Source organism: Lissotriton vulgaris, chromosome 5, assembly GCF_964263255.1.
Source record: "Lissotriton vulgaris chromosome 5, aLisVul1.2, whole genome shotgun sequence".
NCBI lineage: Eukaryota > Metazoa > Chordata > Amphibia > Caudata > Salamandridae > Lissotriton > Lissotriton vulgaris.
The window spans coordinates 1,935,355,290-1,935,379,011 of NC_141693.1; the positions used below are offsets into that span (position 1 = coordinate 1,935,355,290).

General features: G+C 43.8%; 1 protein-coding gene across 2 annotated transcripts in view; it reads right to left on the reverse strand.

The window, feature by feature from the left end:
• Positions 1 to 23,722, reverse strand: part of C2 (complement C2) — a 482,116-nt gene that overhangs the window by 266,278 nt on the left and 192,116 nt on the right. For both annotated transcript variants that reach the window (XM_086924577.1, XM_086924578.1), the window contains one exon: positions 18,952 to 19,093. In XM_086924577.1, coding sequence (XP_086780703.1) covers positions 18,952 to 19,093 — 142 coding nt within the window. The remainder of the gene's footprint in view (positions 1 to 18,951; positions 19,094 to 23,722) is intronic.

The following is a 23,722-nucleotide window of genomic DNA, read 5'->3' on the forward strand; positions in this document are numbered from 1 at the left end:
AGGGCAAGGGGATATATATACTGATGGTTCGTCCTCCTTAGGATGGCTCACTCTTTCCACTTTTATCCCCCTATCCGCATTAATTTCCTCCTTTATTTCTATTGATCTTACAGGGGTATCTTGAGGGCATCAGGCTTTTAATCTGTGTCAGGTTCTCAGTTATATTCCTAAACTGATTACTTTGTGTTTTTAGAATTTCATTATTTAAAACTGAAACCTCTAAAATGCCCTGCAAGGTTTTCTGCAGCATCAGCATAACCTCAAGCATAGATAAACTGGAGGAACCTGTCACCTCCAGACTATGCGGGGGGAGGCCTGATAAATCAATTTGGGCAGCATAGGGGTTTTCCAACATTACTTTCCCCTTCGGACTAAGTACCCTCTGGGCAGAGTCTTCCTCACACAGGGATTTACTCTGTTTTGCTCTTTCTTCCTCCACCACTTCTACATCCCTGTCCTGAGTAAATAGCGACTGGAATAACTGTGGTGAGGAACACAAACGTGGTTCCATCAGGATCTCAGCAATATTAAAATTAGTCTGGTTCAAAGACTCCACACTTATAGCTGCATCGTCCTCTACAGTTTGCGGTGTCTCTATCTCACTCATCTCCTTATCTGGCATCTCTTCGATTTAAAATGTTTACCAATAAAGTCTTTGATGGATTTTGAAACTGCCAAACCTCCTTTTGAGCCTGCAGTCGTGGAAGTTGTCGAAATTTTCTGTAGGCTTGAGCACTAAGAAGGGGGTAGACCCCCTCACTGGTGTTTTACTTCCGGTGGGTGTCACCATATCACCATTCATATCGTTCGAGCCTTTTGGTAATTCAGACGTATCCTCCATCCCATGGCTTTTATTTCCTAATTTCTTGAGGTTTTTCGGGGCTTTCCGGGGTTTAGTTTTCCCAAGGGCCATTGCTTCTGCTTCTCTTGGCTTCTTTCTTCCGGAGTACGTGATTCAATGGTGGTATTTTACTTCACTTTCTTCAAGTTCACACGACACTTTGGTACACTACAACTTCAGGCTCTCTGTGCACTTTATATTTCCCCTTATTATTATTATAAAAAAGGGAGAAAAATATCTTTTCCACTTATCTCTGTTCTGTCGGCCCGCACTCTTGCCTCCACCACTTCTCAATTACAACTTGCTTTCCTTCCTCATTCTGCCTCTAGTCCAATTGCTCAGGCATACTGCTAGATTAAGCTTTCACGGGGTGTTCAGGGCCCACCATTTACCCCTTCACAGCTTCAATTATTTTGTTCGATGCCTCCTTCGTAGGTTTTAACAGCAATTCTCTGCCTTCACTCGTGCCGCTTAAATTTTAACGAGCTCAATCACCACACACGCCTTTACTGCCAACAAAGCTGCTCGGGAATAGCGGCTTGCGCCTCCCGTTACCGGTCTTGCGGTCCACGGCGGGTTTTTCCGCGTTGTTAGCAGTTTTTGCTGGTGGCAGTGAGGAAAAAAAAAAAAAAAAAACCTCCACGGATTTAAACAAAGCACACTCGTCCTCCCTGCCGCAGGTCTCAGATGCGGCTGTTGATGGTGGCGTCAGGAGCGGAGGTCGGCGGTCGGAAGTGCAGCGTGAGAAGTGGGAGGTGGCCGGTTCCTTGCAAGAGCGCGTCCGTAGCTACATATAACAGAGATCCAACGAGAACCCCAGGGAAGACATGGCATGGCAGACCGAGCTGGACTGTTCCCATGAGGCACAGGATCAGACTGATTTGCATATGGCAATGTCTGAACTGGGGTGGCAGAGTGAGCTAAAAAATTATGATGGATTAAACCCAGATCAGTTGACTGGGGGTGAGTGCTTGCAATGTTCAACACTCCGGCCATCATTCTCTTTGGTTTTGCTTTGTTCACCCTGAGTTGGGTGGGTATGCCCAGACGTGTGTCCCTTGCTCACTTTGCTACTGGATTCAAGATAGCCCGGCTGATGAGGGTTATGAACTCGGAACCGGTCCTAGGATGCTTGCTTCCGGTCCAGGGAAGACATGGCTTGGCAGTTCGGGCTGGACTGTTCCCATGAGGCACAGGGTCAGGATGATTTGCATATGGCCGTGTCTGAACTGTGTTGGCGGAGCGAGCTAAAGAATGATGATGGATTAAAGCACGATCAGTTGACTGGGGATGAGTACCTGCAATGTTAAACACTCCGTCCACCATTCCCTTTGGTTTTGCTTTGTTCGCCCTAAGTTGGCAGGGTATGCACAGACGTGTGTCTCTTGCTCACTTTGCCACTGGATTCAAGATAGCCTGGCTGATGAGGGCTATGAACCCGAAACCAGCCCCAGGATGCCTGTTTCCGGTCCAGGGAAGACATGGCTTGGTAGTTCGGGCTGAGCTGTTCCCATGAGGCACAGGGTCAGACTGATTTGCATATGGCCATGTCTGAACTGGGGTGGCGGAGTGAGCTAAAGAATATTGATAATGTATTAAACCCAGATCAGTTGACTCGGGTGAGTGCTTACAATGTTCAACCCTCCGTCCATCATCCCCTTTGGTTTTGCTTTGTTTGCCCTAAGTTGGCAGGGTATGCCCAGACTTGGGTCCCTTGCTCACTTTGCCACTGGATTCAAGCTAGCATGGATGATGAGGGTTATTAACCCGGACCCGGTCCCAGGATGCTTGTTTCCTGTCCAGGGAAGACATGGCTTGGCAATTTGGTCTGGAATATTCCCATGTGGCACTGGGTCAGACTGATTTGCATATGGCCATGTATGAACTGGGGTGGCGGATTAAGCTAAAGAATGATGATGGATTAAACCCAGATCCGTTGACTGGGGGTGAGTGCTTGCAATGTTCAACACTCCGTCCATCATCCTTTGGTTTTGCTTTGTTCGCCCTAAGTTGGTAGGGTATGCCCAGACGTGGGTCCTTTGCTCACTCTGCCACTGGATTCAAGATTGCCTGGCTGATGAGGGTTATGAACCCAATACCGGTCCCAGGATGCTTGTTTCTAGTCCAGGGAAGACATGGCTTGGCAGTTCGGGCTGGACTGTTCCCATGAGGCACAAGGTCAGACTGATTTGCATATGGCCATGTCCGAACTGGGGTGGCGGAGTGAGCTAAAGAATAATGATGGATTTAACCCAGATCAATTGACTTGGGATGCAATGTTCAATACTCCGTCCGTCCTCTCCTTTGGTTTTGTATGGTTTCAGGAACCCCACAGAGGATCACTGAGTCCTCCTCAGTAACATATTCCCTTTCTCATTTGTTCAGAATTGTCTCAACTGCTTCTTTTAAAGAGGACTTAAATTGCTTTTCAAAGAAACTCATCAGCATGTTCTCAATAAGGGGAGTAGCATCATCCTCCTCTTGTATGTCATTATCCATTATATTCTCTATGCTAGATTTTTTTATGGATCCTTATGACCTTGTTGTTCTCTTTCTAACTCCTATTCTCTTTTTTTTATGTTCCTAATTCTAGAAAAAAATGCCTTACCGCTTGTACGCTAATGTAGCAGTGGTGAAAGAAAAACCATTATTCACTCGCACTGTGTGTTGCTATGACTACACATAGCACAAGTAGTTCTTGGGATCTGCATCCCTTCTCTGTTGTTTTTTTTGTTTTGTTTTTTAATTTTTCCTCCTTTCATCTTATTTTGCAATGCAGCGCTCTCTGCTCCTGCCAACCTCAACAGTTCACTGTGCCATGCGTGTACCGTGGGTGGCATCTTAGACTTCCACAGCATTGTGATCTTTTACAATAAGTGCGCCAAATTTTCAAATCTAAATTGCACTTTGTACTTAGAAGTTCCCTTCCGTGACCCAAGGAGACAAACCCCCATTGTGTCAGTTAACTCTCTGTTTGTGATTTCCACTATGTATCCCCTGATCAAGGCCCAGAATCTAATGATCCGTGGACAGGGCCACAGCATGTGGGCTAGATCCGCTCCCTCTAGTAGGCATCTGGCGCAGTGGTGGCGCGTTGCTGGGTACATCCTGTCAAGTCTATGTGGTGTGAGGTATGCCCTGTGTAGGACCAAAGTTTGGATATACTTAAATCGCGCATTCCGTGATACCTTTTTAGGGTGCTCTAGCACCCTTTCCCAATCCTTGTCCGTTAGTGCTCTGTCCATATGCCCTTCCCAGGCAGTACGCAATGGGGTCAGGTCAATTTGCGCGTGCGATTACAGGCCTAAATATAACCATCTAATGAGGTGATGTCCCCTACCCATGTAGTACAGTGTTTTTACTAGGTTATTAATGGGGGGCTCCTGATTCTGCGGCGCCCAATACTTTCGTACGTATTGTAGCAAGGCGGCGTGCAGTAGGTACAAACGATCCGGCGCTCCCGTTCCTTGGATAAAGTTATCATGGTCCAATAGCGTCCCATCTCCAAAGAGGTCCGCAATTGTAGTGGCTGCCACATCCGTCCAGGGTGTAAGCCTGCGCGTCGCTAGGGAATGCCAAGCAAAGGTACATTGCCAGCATAAGTCAAGGGTGCTCCTGCATATTGCAACGCCGCCCTCCAGCACCGCAGCGCCGTATGCAGAAGAGGGGGAAGGTCCTGTGGTATGTTACTATGTGGCAATAAAAGGGTATGTAGCGCACCTGTGTCTATATCTCGTTCTGTCATCCCTATCTCCTGCAAGTTGCGCCCAGCCATCCAGTAGGACAGCCACTACAATTGACTGGCGTAAAAATACACCCTTAGATCAGGCACCCCCAGACCCCCTCCAGACGTGCTGCGCTGTAGCTTCCTCAGGCTGATCCTCCGCCTGCCTGAGCCCCAGATAAGTTCAACTAGTAAGGTGTTCATCAATTGGAAGGTGGCATTTGGGAACATAAGCGGTATGTTCGTAAAATAATAGAGGAGGCGCAGAAGGACCTCCATTTTGGCGATCGCTGCCCTGCCTGCCACTGATGTCCAGCTAACACTGGACCTTATGGCTCTCAGAGATCTATTCAGGTTGCCCTCTAGCATATCCATCGGGGTCCTGTATACATGGATGCCCAAGTATTTGAACGTATGTTGGGCGATCTTAAAACTCAGCATCCCAAATCTAAAATCCTGCATAGCCGCCTGCTCTTTAAAGAAGAAGACTGTTGATTTCGCCAGGTTAATAGCAAGACCAGACCGTCTTTCAAAGGAGGCGAATAGTGCAGCCATAGCATCCATTGGGGAACGGAGGTCATGCAGGTACAATATGATACCATCGGCGTAGGCCGAGAAAATATGCGTGGTAGCGCCACACCGTTGTCCCCATGTCAAGCAGGTCTGCCCTGATCTTTACTGCTAAGGGCTCAAGAGTCAATATAAACAGAAGCGGCGAGAGCGGGCATCCCTGTCTAGTGCCCCTATGTATCTTGTATTCTGCCGAAATATGCCCTCCCGTCCTTGCTCTAGCTGTGGGGGCGTGGTATAGCAATCAGATCCAAGCTATGTACTCCTCAGGCATACCAAACCGTGCTAGAGCCCTGATTATATATTCCCAATTAATCGTATCGAACTCTTGGCGCATATCTAACGAGAAACAGCCCGCAAAGTCCGTCCGGTTCAGGGCCTCTTCAAGCAGGTGATGCAGCTTTCTGGTATTCAGTAATGTGCTACGCGCTGGCAGAAAGCCTGTATGGTCTATGTGGATCAGCTTGTGTAGTGTTGGCAAGAGTCTGTTGGCCAGAACTTTGCTGAGTATTTTGTACTCCGTCGTTAATAGCGAAAAAGGTCGGTAACTGGCCATGTCTGTGGGGTCCCTACCCGGTTTCGGGAGTGACACCACCAGCGCCTGCGCTGTAGTGAGTGGCAAGGCTCCCTCCTTCAAGGCTTCCCTATAAAGAATTTCCAATTGGAGTACAAGGATATCCGCAAAGGAGGAATACAATTCGGCCGGTAAGCCGTCTAACCCAGGGGTCTTACTACGGGGGAGGCCCTTAATGGCAGCTCTAATTTCTGATTGAGTAACCGGGCCCAACAAATCCTTCAGAGCATCCTCCGTAATTTGGGGGCATTGGACTGTGGCTAAAAACTCATCGATAGCCGTACCGACTCCCTCCTCCGGCGTGCTATAAAGCTGTGCCTAGTATTGCCGGAAAGCCTCATTAATTTCTCCCTGGGTGTACACTATACCCCGTGGTGGTAGTAATCTCATTAATCACCACAGTAGGGGGGCAATCACGCAGTAGCTTAGCCAGTAATGTCCCTGCCTTGTCAGCATCTGTGTGGGTCATGTGAGTGTATCTTTGATGGTCTATGACCCGGAGAGACTCCAACAGTTCAGCATGTCTGATTTTAGCTTCCTGCAGGGGGGCTTGGTGATCCTCATTCAGTACAGCCTCCTGTTCTAATGTAGCCAGCTTCTCCTACACGTCCACCAAGGACCTATGTAGTTCTTGCCTCGCCCCTACAGTCGCCCCAATGGCTTTTCTCCGGAGTACTGTTTTGAAGGCGTCCCATTCGATCAAGCTGTTAGACGCTTTGTTACTATTGTCGGCAAAATACCGCTGCATGGTGTCCGACATGGTAGTGCGGAATACCGAGTCCTTCAGCAATTGTGGCCGTAGTCCCCATGTTGGCACTGGGGTGGGCACCCTGCCCATTCAATCACCACTTCCAATGGGCTGTGATCGGAGAAGGACTTCGCTAAATATGTGGTGGTCAGTACCTGCATTGCAATGGTATTAGAGAAGTACAGTCTGTCAATTCGTGTGTGTAGCACATGTACTGGCGAGTAGAAGGAGTACTCCCTGTGTGTCGGGTGCCTCATTCTCCACACATCACATAATCCCCATCCCTCTGCCCATTCGCATAGTGCTTTTGCCTGCTTACAGACACCTGTCCTATGCAGAGGAGGGTGCGATCTATTAAGCAATAATCCACTGATTACTCTCCCGTCCCATCAGTGCAGCTGACAATTAACAGAAGAACTTGTCCTGTTCTGAGTTTGGTGCATATATTGATCCCAGCTCTACCGGTTGGCCATCTAAGGGGCCCCTGACGAGGACATACCTTCCCTGCTGATCCACCCTCTGCTCCACTGCCTTGAATGGTACTCCATGCCTGACCCATATCGTGGCGCCTCACGCAAACCCTGAGCTCGAGGTTGAGAACACCTGCCCTCTACACTTCTTACGCAGCTTCCCCACTTCCGCCTCAATCAAGTGGGACTCTTACAAGTAGACTATCTGCGCCTTGTGCCTTAACACCTGTGCCTGTATTCTATGTCGCTTTTGAACGGATCCCAGACCCTGGGGGTGTCACACTTGCCTTTACTATCGCCGGTTCCGAGATCGGCTGCAATGCCTATGGCGCCCCGCTTGGATTCTATCTTCGACATAGAGTCCCACTCGGAAGTGGAAAGGAAGCACCATCCTTCTTTATGCGCAGCGATCGTCTGCAATGCCTATGGTAGCTCCGCTTTGGCTTCATATGCTCGACATAGAGTAGCAACCGGGTGGAAAGGAAAATCCCTCCGTCTCAATGGGGGGCCCCGGTCGAGCAATTCATGGTAAGCAGATATTCATTTAGAGCTTACCAATATCGTAAGCTAAAAGTGGGTTATAACATGAAATAAAAGGGAAAAAGGGGGGCGACCCAACCACAAAATGGAAGCGTGTTGGTAGTCAGGAAGTTAAGAGTTAACTTACCTGCTAAATATCGTAAAAAAACACAGATATAGCTAGTGTAGAGTCCCTGGGTAAGGTTACTTACCTTTTCAGTACTAATCTAAGTTAAAGATAATAGTTAGAGTCTACAAAGGTTATTAAGATAGTCTCCAATCATCATTTGGATAGCAGAGTTAAAGACAGTATACTTAACTGTCCAGGAGCAGCGAATAAAAAAGGATGATGCCTAGTTACCATGACATTATATATTGTTCTTTTAGAATTTTTTTATTCCTGGTGTAATGTGTTCCTTAAAGGGCTGCATGTGGGGCAGCAATAAAAGTATTATTGCACAATGGTAGCCTCTGGACTTGTAATTACATCCCCAAATTCTCTTTACTTCTGTGGATCTTCAGAAAAAATGTGGAGCACCTAATGAAATACTAAAATTACTGTTCTGTGAGAAATTGGGTTGTTGGTTGAGGAGGGTGTGAGCCCTTCTCAACATCTAATCACCACATTCTCAGTGTTAAACGAGGGCGGGACAAACTCCCTTGAAACTATTTTAAAGGTAGCGCAAACTTCGGTGACCCCAAATAAGCACGGTAATAAGGTGGATAAGTTCTCTAAAACGACCAAAACAACAGGAAATGGCATACCGCAGAATGGGGAAACACAACAGCCATACCTACCCTATTATAAATAAGAAATCTCAAATGTTATAGTAAAAAGTAGGGTAGATATGGCCTGGGCCCGAATGGAGTATCCCTAGTAACTTACAAACAAGATCCCAATATTTGGGCAACAAAAGATGTACTGCCTGTTTTGTCTGGTAGGAACAACCAGCCGCCTTCCGGAAAACTGATGAGGCTCCATAATTAATCCAGTATTTAAAGGAGGAGAGTGCACAGATCCCGCCAATTATCTTCTGATAGCGTTGATAGACACCGAGACCAACTACTAGGCATCCTTGTTTTTAGCAGACTTGACAAGTTGGTCCGACGTGAATAAAAAAATCCCCACCAACTAGTCGTGCTTCCGCCGGGGCACAGCTACAATCACAAATGCCCTAGCGTTAGGGCTAATTGCTGATAAAAGCCTACGACAGCGACCAAAACTACATCTATGCTTTGTGGATTTTAAGGCAGCATTCGACTGGGTCAGTAGACGCATTTTGTGGAGCAAATTGAAGCAACATGGTTTACCACAATCAATCTTGAAACCAATGATGGATCTATATACTGACACCTGCATGCAGGTAGAAATCGCTGACGGGCATGGCTCACCAGGAAGATCTACCTCAGTGAGGGTTTAAAGCAAGGTTGTGTATTGGCCCCACACTTGTTCACCCTATTTATGGCCGACTCACTACCAAGGCTATCAAGGCTAGCCGTGGTTAACTCACACTCTCCGCGTCTGGGTACACTGCCATTAACACATCTGTCCTATGCGGATGACGTTGTCCTCCTAAGCCACACGCAATTGGCTTGCAAAGAGCAGTTTACAAGCTAGCTGACTTCGCCAAACCAAACTTGATGGAAATAAATACTACGAAAACAAGTCATGATCGTAACTCACATTCTTCATAATCAAACGATGTTCACAATCAATAACGCAAGGTTAGAGTGGTGAGCATATAAAGAGGGTTTTAAAATACCGTTTTTTAGACCCCCTAAACCCGACATTCCTACCTACTACCAATCAAAAGTTATCATATATCAAATACAATAAAGGAACCCAATGTTAGCCTATGGGAGAGGCAGGCCTTGCAGTAATGAAAATGTAATCCTGTTTTTCGCTATCAGTACATGTAAAACTTAGGAGTATATGTGCCAAATTTTTCATATTCTGCACCTTTCCCTATGGGCTGTTTAGGGCCTACCCTAAGGCTGACTTATATGTATTAAAAATGAAAGTTTAGGCCTGGCAAAAAGTTTATTTTTCCAGGTAGAAATGGCAGATTACAACTGCACATACACAAGTTGAGATGGCAGGCCTGAGACATGTTTCAAAAGCTACTAAAGTGGGTGACACAATTAGTGCTGCAGGCCCACAAGTACCATTTAACTTACAGGCCCTAGGTACAAAGTACCACTTTACTAGGGACTTCCAAGTAAATTAAAAGTGCCAATTGGGTGTAAGCCAATTTCACCATGTTTAAAGGATGGAGCTCAAGCACCTTCACGCAGTTTAGCAGTGGTAAAGTACACAGAGTCCTAAAAGCCAGCAATATACTAGACCTTTCCCTATGGGCTTTTTAGGGCCTACCCTAAGGCAGACTTATATGTATTACAAATGAAGGTTTAGGTCTGGCAAAAGGTTTATTTTTCCAGGTAGAAATGGCAGATTAAAACTGCACATACACAAAATGAGATGGCAGGCCTGAGACATGTTTCAAAAGCTACTAAAGTGGGTAACACAATTAGTGCTGCAGACCCACAAGTACCATTTAACTTTCGGGCCCTAGGTACAAAGTACCACTTTACTAGGGACTTCCAAGTAAATTAAGAGTGCCAATTGGGTGTAAGCCAATTTCACCATGTTTAAAGGATGGAGCTCAAGCACCTTCATGCTGGTTAGCAGTGGTAAAGTACACAGAGTCCTAAAAGCCAGCAAAAAACTGGTTCAGAAAACATGAGGGTTTAGGCAGGAAGTTTGGGGATGACTCTTCAGAGAGGGTCAAGTCCAACAAGTATACCTGTAAAAAAGGGTCTGCCTTAATGCTTTTGAAGCATAGCGTAACTCTTATGCTTGGTCCTGGGAAAGACATTGGCTGTACAATCAGTCAAGAATGGGATGCTACGCGGGTATATCAAGTTTCCCTCTTGAATATTCAAGGAAAGTATAATTCCTCCCTGCAGCCAAAGGGCTCCTTTCACTTAATTACAAATGTGAAAGATGTCAAGAGTCTCCTTAAGAGAATCCCAGTGAAGAGCAAAAAACACAGATGAAACCCTGTGGCAATTTTGTAATTCTTGATTGGAGTGAAAGGTTCAAGCAAGTTGACAAACAAGGCACCAAACTCTCCTCTGCATCAGGATAGACAAGAGTCAAGCTGGGCCATCCAATAGAAGAACCAAAGGGAATTCTGGCTGCAAGGAGCAAACATCAGAGACAAAAATAGTACAGAGTGGGTGATGAGCGCACTTTGATATGCATATGGCTGGGTCTGAACTAGGGGTGGCAAAGTGAGCTAAAGAACGAGGATGGATTCAACGCAATCTGTGACCGGGGGTGAAACAATGAGGGCAGAAGCAACATGGGGAAGTTGGAAGCTACACAGGTGAGGGTGGGGTTCACAGAAACAACACAGGGAACGTCGGGTGTCACAGAAGCAACTGAAGGAGAGTGGGGGGGGTGGAAGTAGCCAGGGCAGGGCAGGGCAGGAGAGGCAGACTGAACATGGGGAACGGCAGACGGACATGGAAGCAACATAGGGGACTTCGCCGGGAAGGGCAAGGTGGATGCATGACGTGGACGCACACAGATGACCTCAACATGGAGGGGACGGGAGAAGGGCCTGGGTATAGGAAGAAGCAGTAAGGAGAGCGAAAGTACATGAGGGAGACGGGCTCATAAACACAAGCACTCTCTGTGAGTGCTTACACAAAAAGAAACAAGCATTGGTAATGTACCAGTTTTGCCTAAGTGATGAATTATGAGTTGTTATCAATCACCCTCGGGACGAAGGAAAGACCTCTTTGATAAGTACCACAAGATTGGAGAGGATGTGGCACAGCGGCCTGAGCTGATGAATCAAGAGCTGAGGATCCGGGTTTGAGTCTCGGTGGCGCAACAGCCTGTGATTTTGGGCAAATCCCTTAATCGCTCTGTGTGATAAATTAAGCTATATAAATCTGCTGCAAGACGAAAAAACAGAAAGAGGCAAAACTTTATGAAAAAATTGTTCCACCAAAGTGGATGTTAACAGTATTTTGGCTACATAAAACTGATAGGAGAAGCACAGGAGGAACAACCATTAGTAAATGCAGGAAAATATGCTGCAGCCAATAGAAATGGATAAAAAGTAAGTGCAAGCATAGGAATCAATTGAAAGTCAGGCAAGAGAGGGGACTGGATCTAAGCCCCTTTTAAGATTTATATTAAAAACAATACATTTCACAAGCACAGTGCAAGCACTGTGCAGGCAAAACCTAAAAAACAACAACCACCATTGACATCTATTTGTGGGAGGGACACAGAAAATTCTGGGCACACTTCAAAAGGGTTCTTAGTCTGCAAAAACATTCTCTCAGAGCAGTTGCTGAGAGGAGTGTGAGGAATTCAGAATACACAGCAGGGACATGGACCCTGCTCAACATGGCTGGTCTCTTGCGCACGGAACATAAAGTGCCTCATGTATTGGGGACGTGCACATGCGATTCAAACTCCCAGAATATCAGGGTCCTAAATGTTCAAAACATTATCTAAGAGCATGAGAGCACAACTGGTTTCTGGGACACCATGGGGATCGGAGGACGTCCATCTCGTTTTGGATGGAAATAAGTGGGTGCCTAATTCGCATCCACATTGAGTGGTCCCATCAGAAAGAGGCCTCAGCACCGGCACGGTTACAGCGGTCAAGAGTGGATGTACAAACAGCCACTCGAGGAGAGCAAACTCCACCTGCAACATCGCCGCCTAAAGTCACACGAATGTCAGTGTCAGAGGCAGGATTAAACCAGGAGTGCAGGGACGAGAGATCTGGAGAGAGTGAGGCGGAATGAGCAATGCTGTTTGATAAAATACCCAAGTAAGGGAAGGATTATTGACTCCTCAACTATGCAGCTGACAAGACATCCAACAGACCTCAGCCTCAATCATGTGAGATGTTTTGTGATATTACACCGTCTACTAATGCATGATTATTAATACCAGATTCATCTACACCACTGGAACATCATTTCATTGGGTGAATATATTTTCACTAAGTTGGCAAACATGGTGCAGTGTGCATTGCTTCCTGGTTATTCTGTGTTGTGTATGGATCCTAAGACAGTATTATTTGCAATAAGCACATTCTATTCTGACACTTGAAGTTGTGCTGGCAATTTTTCCCAGGCTAGAAGCTAAGACTGGTTGCAGGCATGCTTTCTGCAGCAAAGAACCAAGTGATGGAAGGAATATGTCAATTAATCTCAGCCAGTAGCCATCACACTGGGCACAAGTCCATTGCATAGTTATTCACCCACTGTGCCATTCTAGACAAAAACCAGCAGCAAGCAAATATGTTTTGACATTGCCACAATGACTTCCAGGCCAAGTCACCTTCCAACACTTTCTGCTTCTGTTTGGATGGATGGGGAGTGTTTGAGGGATGTGACAAAAACGAAATGCAGTGTTGGAGTGAAGGATGTTATTTTCAATCCGGGTATACACTTTGCAAATCTATGTACACCATCTACACAACATGGCTAAATATCAGTGACTGACCCTGCCTTGTTGAACTAATCCAGTTTCACTACCAAGTTTGGTATCACTGCTTCGCCTACATGTCTACTTTTGCTTAATTTTTAAAGGTTGTAAGCCCTTTTCACAATCTCATTTCAATATACGGATTTCGGGCCCGATTCACAGAACAACCTTAAGACAAAATCCTAAACTTACTACCATTTTGGTATTCACAGAAGGCACTTACTCATTTTTGAGTTCACAGAAAGCACTTACTCATTTTGGTATTCACAGAAGGCACTTACTCCTCAATGAGTAAGTTCCTTCTGTGAACACCAAACTGAGTAAGTGTCTTCAAGTGAACACCAAAATGAGTAAATGGTAGTAAGTTTAGGAATTTGTCTTATGTTAGTTTTGTGAATCGGGCACTTCATTGTCAGAGGGAGAAGTGCTAAACCTTGCCACCCTAGTTTGAAGAACAACACTGAGCTGAGTGAACAAATTAAAATACCAAACGTGTGAAATAGCCCTGGGCTTCTCTCCTGTGTGCAGCACATGTCTATTATAAATGTACTTTTCTCTGTGCAGCACGTTTCCCATTTTACATGTGCTTTCTCTGACCAGCAGGTTTTCTAATACACATGAACTTTTCTCTGTGCAGCACGTGTCCATAATACATGTACTTTCTCTGTGCAACAGGTGTTCTAATACACATGTACTTTTCTCTGTGCAGCATCTGCTCTATTACACATGTACTTTCCTCTGTACAGCATGTGTCCATTATACATGTACTTTTCTCTGTGCAGCACATGTCCATAATACATGTACTTTCTCTGTGCAACAGGTGTTCTAATACACATGTACTTTTCTCTGTGCAGCATCTGCTCTATTACACATGTACTTTCCTCTGTACAGCATGTGTCCATTATACATGTACTTTTCTCTGTGCAGCACGTGTCCATAATACATGTACTTTCTCTGTGCAACAGGTGTTCTAATACACATGTACTTTTCTCTGTGCAGCATCTGCTCTATTACACATGTACTTTCCTCTGTACAGCATGTGTCCATTATACATGTACTTTTCTCTGTGCAGCACGTGTCCATAGTACATGTACTTTCTCTGTGCAACAGGTGTTCTAATACACATGAACTTTTCTCTGTGCAGCACGTGTCCATAATACATGTACTTTCTCTGTGCAACAGGTGTTCTAATACACATGTACTTTTCTCTGTGCAGCATCTGCTCTATTACACATGTACTTTCCTCTGTACAGCATGTGTCCATTATACATGTACTTTTCTCTGTGCAGCACGTGTCCATAATACATGTACTTTCTCTGTGCAACAGGTGTTCTAATACACATGTACTTTTCTCTGTGCAGCATCTGCTCTATTACACATGTACTTTCCTCTGTACAGCATGTGTCCATTATACATGTACTTTTCTCTGTGCAGCACATGTCCATAATACATGTACTTTCTCTGTGCAACAGGTGTTCTAATACACATGTACTTTTCTCTGTGCAGCATCTGCTCTATTACACATGTACTTTCCTCTGTACAGCATGTGTCCATTATACATGTACTTTTCTCTGTGCAGCACGTGTCCATAATACATGTACTTTCTCTGTGCAACAGGTGTTCTAATACACATGTACTTTTCTCTGTGCAGCATCTGCTCTATTACACATGTACTTTCCTCTGTACAGCATGTGTCCATTATACATGTACTTTTCTCTGTGCAGCACGTGTCCATAATACATGTACTTTCTCTGTGCAACAGGTGTTCTAATACACATGTACTTTTCTCTGTGCAGCATCTGCTCTATTACACATGTACTTTCCTCTGTACAGCATGTGTCCATTATACATGTACTTTTCTCTGTGCAGCACGTGTCCATAATACATGTACTTTCTCTGTGCAACAGGTGTTCTAATACACATGTACTTTTCTCTGTGCAGCATCTGCTCTATTACACATGTACTTTCCTCTGTACAGCATGTGTCCATTATACATGTACTTTTCTCTGTGCAGCACATGTCCATTATACATATACTTTTCTCTGTGCAGCACGTGCCCGTTATACAAATACTTTTCTCTGTGCAGCACGTGTCCATTATACATATACTTTTCTCTGTGCAGCACGTGTCTATTACACATTTAAAAGGTACAAGGAAAGAAAATAACATGGTATTAAAATAACAAATCCACTAGGACTGGTGAATAGTGATAATTGTGGAAAGATATTGTATGGAAACCATCCTCAGTTCCGGTTGTATTTCCGACCCGGAATGGGTTCTAATACTCCAGTGATATTTGCACAGTAAAGGGCAACAGTGATCACAGTGTCCAAGATTTAGTGTATTCCAGAATTCTTTTCTGTGGACAAGTCTGTCTAGATACAGCAATGGTGATATGTTGTAGTAAAACAGCATGGGTTTCCACAGGCTCCAGGACTATACTTGGGCCGCTCTTTGCGATAAACATACTGTCTGAAAGGGTAACGGACATCTGATGTTAGTAATGGATATCTTTTACTCCCAACTTCTATACACTTTTCTTAGCCCTGAAGAAGTCGCTGCGCACAACAATTAAGTGTGACAAAACACGTGTTGGCTAAGGATCTCAAGATTAAACTGAAGTGACTGTTTCAATGGCGAAACAAGAGTGTTGTTTATTATTGTCAATGATACCTAATATATACTGTCGGCGTGTGCAAGCTACTATTGTTATGGTTTATCAGTGGTTATCCACACATTGCGGAGGAGGGTGGCTCTCCCTACCCTTATGCACCGCAATCATGATTGTACACTAGTATATACTCACTCCGTATTTCCCAGGAGCGCCATTACCCTACACAATCCATTGACCAAGAAGCCCCACTGAAGTCAATAGGGGGCTTCCCGGGATGTAGAAAACACTGCAAATAATTGTCTGCCACGATGAACAGGGACAAGGACGTCAAGGAACTCTTCAGTGAACTTGGGAAGGGATTGATTGTAGAATTTGAAACCAAAAGTGGAAACCCACCTACAAATGAAGGTCTGAGAAGTAAATTTGTTAGGCTGGAAATATTGAAGAAGAGCAAATTGTCAAAATGTTGGGATGGGGCCACCTTAAAACAATGTATCAGATTGGGTAGAATACCTAGGGGCCTCAGGTCGCAGATTATCCCTACCTATGACGAACTTGAAGATGATTCACTAGAAGTCTGGGAGAGGGAATTAATAGCAAACTCAAATAAGGTGATGGGTTTACTGATTGCAAATTCTCAGAGAAAAGTCAGCAAACTGTTGACAGACATAGATACCCAGGAGACAGAGATAAAACATCTTAATTTACCAGAGGCAACTGCAAAGAATTACGCAATTCTTGAGGGCATACTATTGAGACACCAGAATGAGGTTAAACAAAGAAAAGCTAAGAAACTGAAAAGGAACGAACAGATTAAAATAGTGGCAGGGTCTTTACCTTTGCCAAGAAGTATGACCATCTTATCCCTAAACAACAGACATAGAATAAAGAACCTACTACTTCAATCAGTTGCAGTTCCACCTCACTGGACATGCCTGTGACCAGTGAGAGTGAACAGGAAGGATAGGAAGCAGGCATAATCCTTTTTTACTGGATGTTTTAATGATAAAGAAAGGGAACAGAGAACAGAATCAACACACTCCTATCACAGGCGGACACGGTGGGGAAAGAGAGGGGGCATGGAAAGAAGACAGAATGAGAACCAGCTCTTGGAACAAAAAAAAATAGAGGAACCCACAGTTATCAACCTCACTGAAAAACCGATTAGCCTGGCAGTAACATCATTATTATAAAAGGGTTTGAGCTTCTGTCCTATGGACAAGGGTGATATATGTAAGGCTAAGGTTGACTTGTTTAAATTTATGAGATGCCTTAAACTGAAGAAACACTTTGCACGGTTTCCATGTACCAATAAAGACAGTACCACACTGCAGAATACTCTTCCATGTGATAATCTGACCATACAGGAGGTTTTAGAAACCAAGGTATTGTTGTCAATCTCTAAATGTGAGGGGACCGAGTGACTATGGATAGACGTCTCTGTGATCTTGATGTCCAAATGGACTTGAACATTAACAGTGAGCTTAAAGCCAAATTGAGATGGACCCCACCTTTACCGGCTGGCAAACTGGTTATGTCAGATTTAGACTAATCGGCTGACTCACAACACTCACACTTCGGATAGAAAGATAATCTCACCCAGACAGAAAGGAAAGCACTACAACAGCTGATGGTAGATGGCAGCATCACAATACGGGACAAAGGTGGCAACGTGGTTCTCATGAACCAGGTTGACTATGACAGTGAAATCATCTCACAACTCAATGAGGTGGACTGCCTTGAGAAACTACCCTCCAGTCCCATCTGGACGTTAAAGAGTCTCATTACCCAGAAACTCAAGGCCTGGCACGATCCATGCCTACTAGACTTTAATGAGCTCACTTACCTTAGGATAAAACATCCCAGACACCCATGACTATATACTCTACAGAAGGTACATAAGAATCTCCCGTTCCCGCCAGGCAGACCAATTGTGTCGGGTATTGATGGACCCATAGAAAAACTATGCGAGTATGTTGACATATTTCTACAACCTTTGGTAGCCAATCTACTGTCCTACATCGGAGACACCAAACACATTCTCACCACATTGAATGACACCACCCTTCCCATTTCAGAAATACATAGGTGTCTTTCATACCGATTTTTCCATGTATACATTTTCCCAGAATAATTGCTATATACCCGGCACATAATAAAAACCATTGCTCAGTTTTTGGCTCTGGGTTCGTCTGGTTCTTGGTGAACCTACCAGTCCTATATATTCCCACAACCAGTAAGATCCAGCAGATGCAACGGTATATTGCTTTCAAAGAGCAGTCATAAATAGAAGTAACAGGTGAAAACGTTGACACAAATGGCTGTTTTATTCAAATAATTATCAATTTGTCCTATATTTAACTGTTAGTTTCTATAAAGAAACCTTAAGGATCTACACAAATGACCCCTTGCTGAATTCAGAATTATGTCTACTTTTCCAAAAATGTATATCTTTCCAGTATCCATTATAGCTTTCATACCCATATCTACCATTAACTAGAAGGAGGTTGAAAGCACAAGAAATTACAAAAATAGGCTATGTCCCAGAAAAATGCCAAAAATGTGTAAAAAAAATTGGATTTCTGACAAAAGTCTGTCATTACCTAAAAGCTGGGAAAATTGTGATTTCAGCCCCACAACCCCTTATTTGATATCATTTGCAGGGAAAAAAGAGATGCTTTCATTTGCAGCACTTTTTCCCCGTTAAAAAAAAAAAAAGCTGTATTTTGGCTAATTTCTGGGTCCCCTCCAGGGTAATCCACAAACTCTGGGTACCTTTAGAATTCCCATGATGTTGGAAGAAAAGGACGCAAATTTGGCTTGGATACCTTATGTGGTCCAAAGTTACAGGGGCCTAAGGGCGAACTACCCCAAATAGCCAAACAAAGTCCTAGTACGGGGGAGGCCTAGCAGCGAAGGGGTTAAGGTGCTTATGACTATTGATGAGGATCCCCTGGAGGAGAAGTGTGTGATACTGATGTATTTACATGTGTACATTTTGGTATTTCCGGCTAACTCACCAATACACCCTTTCTGAGCTTTGGGGTGAGTACCATCTCGGTCAAGGCAACGCAACTTGATTTCGGACGCCTAATACCCGAGTTTTGCAAGTAGGGAATCAAGTACAAAACCAACAGTACCCCACATTATTGTTTTTGTCTTATTACATAAAAAGTGCGTTTCTGATCCATCTCTACAGCAATGCCCAAATTCAGCCAATCTATAGACTGTTTAACTTAATGAACCACACATTTACTTTTTTAACCTTATTAATCTCATACTACTCACCCCCCACTGCAGTCCCCCCACCACCAATCCCATCTCCTTGTGTCACAGAAATGGCATTGGACCTGAAGAAATGTTTTCATACCTTCGTAATTCATTTTCTTATCAATCTCATCAAGAATTTCTGCGGATTTGTCTGAGTTGTCATTGTAGATCTCCACCACCTTATTGACTTCTGATGCGTAGGAAAGGATTGCGAAGTGGGCATTTACTTCAAAGCTGCTGAACTGTGAGACATTGTGGGGGGGGAAAGAAGGGGGGAGGAGAGAGAGAGAGAGTCAAAAAACAGACCTTTAGGAATGCAGCAGATGTGAGAAAATAATGTCCAACTGGGCCATTTACAAGGGGAAGCACTCCTGTTCAGAGACCGTCAGACTGCCCAATGCCCACCCTGGGTGGCATTTTCTCAAACCACTGGCAACCAGAGCCTTGCCATCAACAAATACAGTATGTTATTTTTATTTACTTTAGTTTTCCTGACCTTGTTTCATTCTGTTACTCCTGCGCTCCTCAATCATATGCTCCATTTTATATTACATTGCCTATGTCCTCCTTAGATGTAGGACTCTTAGTCATATGCCATTTATTGATGCAGCCTATAAACGGATAGGATCCTGGGGGTTGTAAGTCAGAATCCACAGATATTGCCTGCCATAACATATTGAGTACTAAATAATGTTTATAACAATATCACTCTAATGGATGTATATTTGCAGCAGATATTTGGACTACTTTATTCTGGTGCCACAAACTCCTGAGCCTTTCCCCATGGGATGTGAGCTTCCACGAAGGTTGCTGATCATCTTGCATTGCCCCCAGCCTGCTGTAAAGAAAGTGTCTTTTCCAGGGGCATAAATAAAACTTCAGGTGAATGAGAGGCGTTGTCTTTGGTTTCTGGAGTCATCAGGTATTACCCTATGGGTAACGCTCATTTAGTACTGTTTCCAGGATCACAGTAGTGGTCAATATAAATAACTAAGGACTTCCTTTAGGCACTTTAGTCTCGCATGGTAGCAAAGGAGAGCTGTGTTTAACCATTATACCATTTACTTATATATTTAGCTAGACATTTATATAGTGCTCCTTGACCTCAACGGTACTAAGGCTTAGGATGCTTCATCATGATACATTCACAAGGAACAGCGTTACATCAAGATGTGGGAGGAGAAATAGCATAAAAGTCACCAAACCTAAAGAACACTATGAGACCAACATTAGAGGAAAAGAACAGGTCATTGTAGAAGGTATGGTAGGCGTTGTTTGAAAAGGTTGGCCATTATATGTTTTTAGAAGGTGGCGTATGGTGCTAAACATCTGAGGACAGGAGGAAGGCAGCTCTGGACTGACAGGGCCCTCCTAGAGAAAACTGATCTTGAATTGTAGAGGTTCTAAACTTGGGAGTATTAAGAAGGAAAGAGATATGACTTCTCAAAACTCATTGACCGCTAGAAATCTTAAGCAAGTCAGAAAGGAAGGGAGGATATGTAGGCAGTAGAGTTACCATAGGCTTGTGGATAAGGCAACACATTTTGAATTCAATTCTGGATGAAAGGGGTAGCCAATGTAGATTCCAAAGAGGAAAGAAGATGTAATATAATTTACCAGAAAGAAGACTAATCTCTCCGCCGAGTGGAGTAACACTTTGAGAGGGATCAGTGAAAACTAAGGAACTCCAGCCAAAAGAAAGCTGCTCAAGTCAAGAGGGGAAAAGACCAGTGCAAGGAAAGTCACTCTGAGTAGATCAGCAGAAACAAGAGAACAGCTTATTTTTAGTCTGTGAAGGGGAATGTGTACATGTATACATGCCTATAAAATTTCCCATGAATCTTGAAATAGTTCTCCTGCGCCGATAAGTGGTGCCTAGACTCTGACGTGGCTCGGGGATGCATCCTAAATATGCTACTACAGAGCCATATCAGGTGTCATACAGCACACTACTGTCAGTTGTGTTTTTAAGTGTGCCCTTCAACTCGGATCAGGAGTTCCTCTACTCTGAACTTTTTCTCATAAATTGTAATTTAACAGTTTTTCTGAAAAAATGTATGCCTCAAACATCTCAAGTTTCAAAATATGTAATTGGTGCCAACAAAGAGATATCACTGTGGCACCCTCACAAGGATGCTTTCTGGTGCCTCGGACTAAAACACAAATCCAAGCCTCATGCACACTGTCAATGCCGGGTCTGGTGGCTCAGTTGACTAATGCATCCACTTCAGGGGCCTGTGTTCAACCTCATGGTCATAGGTTCAAATACTGGTGGGTCCACTCAGCATTTCATCCATCTGAAGTCGATAAAATGAGTACCATTGAGTTGGGTAACAATAAACATCTTTTATTCAGCACCAAGAGACCTTACTGGGGTGAACGTGCGCTTTACAAATATACATGTTATGTTATGCACACCATCAATTAGGTGTTTCCAGCCCCAACCTCTCAAATATTTAGCTATTCACATGACCCTCAAAAGGTTCCTGCCTTCCACATGTCAACTTCAGTCTCTATGTGGAGTGCACCTCGTGGCCTATGTCACACTCCAGGCCCCATGTGCAGTAATTCTTTCACTGCTTAACTATGGACCACTTGCACTTAACACCTCTTTGCACCTCTCATAGATTTAAAGTGTCTGCCACAAAGCACTTCTCTACACAGAATCAATCATGAATGATTCTTTAAGAAACAAGTTGACTCCAAACTGTCAGTCACGTGTTCCCAAATCTTTAGAAGCTATTCTTCAAAGACCAGATCATGCCCATCACTGTCTTTTGTCCTGATGATGACCTCAAAAAGCAATGTATGAAGTCCAAATGTCGTCAACATTAGTAGTGAAATGATCTCTGTATATATACACACATTAACTGACAGTTTAACTGTATTCTTGTATTGTGTGATCACTGAGGACACTGACCATCTTTACGATTTTGTCATTTCATGGTCATTGTTCATTGTTCTAGCAGCCCCAATAAGGTACTAAGAGTATAAAGAAAAGATACTATCTACTGAGGAAGAACCTACTGGAAAACCCATAGGGTTTTTAAAATTGCCCTCACCCACTGAATACTGGCGTGCTTCATCATAGGACCACTGACACAACCAGACGCAGACCAATGCCCAGGGTGGAGCACATATTTTTTGTAGAAATAATTTTTCATGAGAGTGATCCCAAATGCAGAGAAAGAAAGATTATTTAAAAGTGTCTGAGAGGGTGCCACTATCCTTATTTATTCTGGGCCACCATTGATGCGTTAAAATCATTTTTTAAATGGGTATATCAGGGAGGATATGTCTCCATTATCCTATCTGTCGGTATCATCATGTTTCAGCCTATTACAAATGCCCTAATGGGTCACAGGCCTTCTTCAGGACACAGTTCCCTTACTTAAGTCTCAATCCATCCTAGTGAACTAAACTAGATGGTATGGATACATTTATGGCAATACTTGCCTCTGGTAGACACACTCTGGACGTGTATCTACGAAAACAAGATATAACCTATGGTAATTTTTACATTCAATCCTCAGTTAAGATCTCCTCCTTATTAAGTACATCATGTATCCATAATCATTCAGGGCCCGATTCACAGAACTAACTTAAGACAAAATCCTAAACTTACAAACATTTTGGTATTCACAGAAGGCACTTACTCATTTTGGTATTCACAGAAGGCACTTACTCATTTCGGTATTCACAGAAATTAGGAGTCCTAACTTTAGGACTCCTAAATGCCTTCTGTGAATACCGAAAGTCTTAAAGTTAGGATTTTTCTCAGTTTAGGAGTAGTAACGATAGGACTCCTAACTTTACTACTCCTAAACTGAGAAAAATCCTAACTTTAAGACCCACTTTTGTTTGACTAAGTAAAATGACATTGTCTGCGTATAGTAGATTTGATATCTGAGTATCAGCTAATTTGGGAGGGTGTGCATTCACTTGGTTCAGTGCGGCCATTAGGTCTGCTAAAAAAAGGTTAAAAAGGAGTGGGGCCAACACACACCCTTGTTTTAAGACAGTTGAGGTTGAAATTTCCTTTGTTAGTATTGAGCCGTCTCACATCTGAACTCTAACCTAAGTATCAGAATAGAGGAGTTGGATTGATGTTAAAAGGGAAACTTGTCCCTTCAATTTTTTGCCATAAAAGTTGTCTGTCGAAAGCTGATCGAAAATCCAGAATGCACAGATACAGGGGTTGTTTCATTAAAATTCATTTAAACATTAGCATTGATAGAAGTAGTATATTTGTTGTGGTACCCATTCCTTTGATGAATTCTGTTTGGTTGGGCGCAATTATCTGTTTCTCCTTTGCCCATGCCGACAGACTTGACAATAAAATTCCTGTGAATAACTTGGCATCTGTGTCCTGAAGAGTGATTAATCTATCATTTTCAGGCTGGTCCCAGTTGCCTTTCTTTATAAATTGGCGATATTAATGATCATTTACCCTCTTCTGATTAAACGGAAATGCTGATCCCGGTCGTCGGCTGGCTTCCTAAGATTTGAGATCTGGTACGAGAAAAGCTGGAGAACAACAAAGAATGTGGTCCCTCTTATCGTGCACCGGTCCCAGTTCTTGGATTAAAGTGTACTCGTACAGTGATACAACCACCTTTGCCTGGTCACAAGGAAAAAAAAAATATTTCAATTCACAATGTCGAACTATTCCATCTGAACGATTCAGAATAGTTGGACTCCCAGTATTTCAAGCAGAATATTTCCCTGAATCCGATGGTTTCAGCCTCTTCGACTAATGCCTGTGTCTTTGAGGGTGAGTTGGAGATTTCTATTGGCTTTCTGCCTGTTGTGCCCTCACCCTCCTCCAACGCTGATGTCGAGTATGCTTATCCTGCAGATGAGTGTCATAT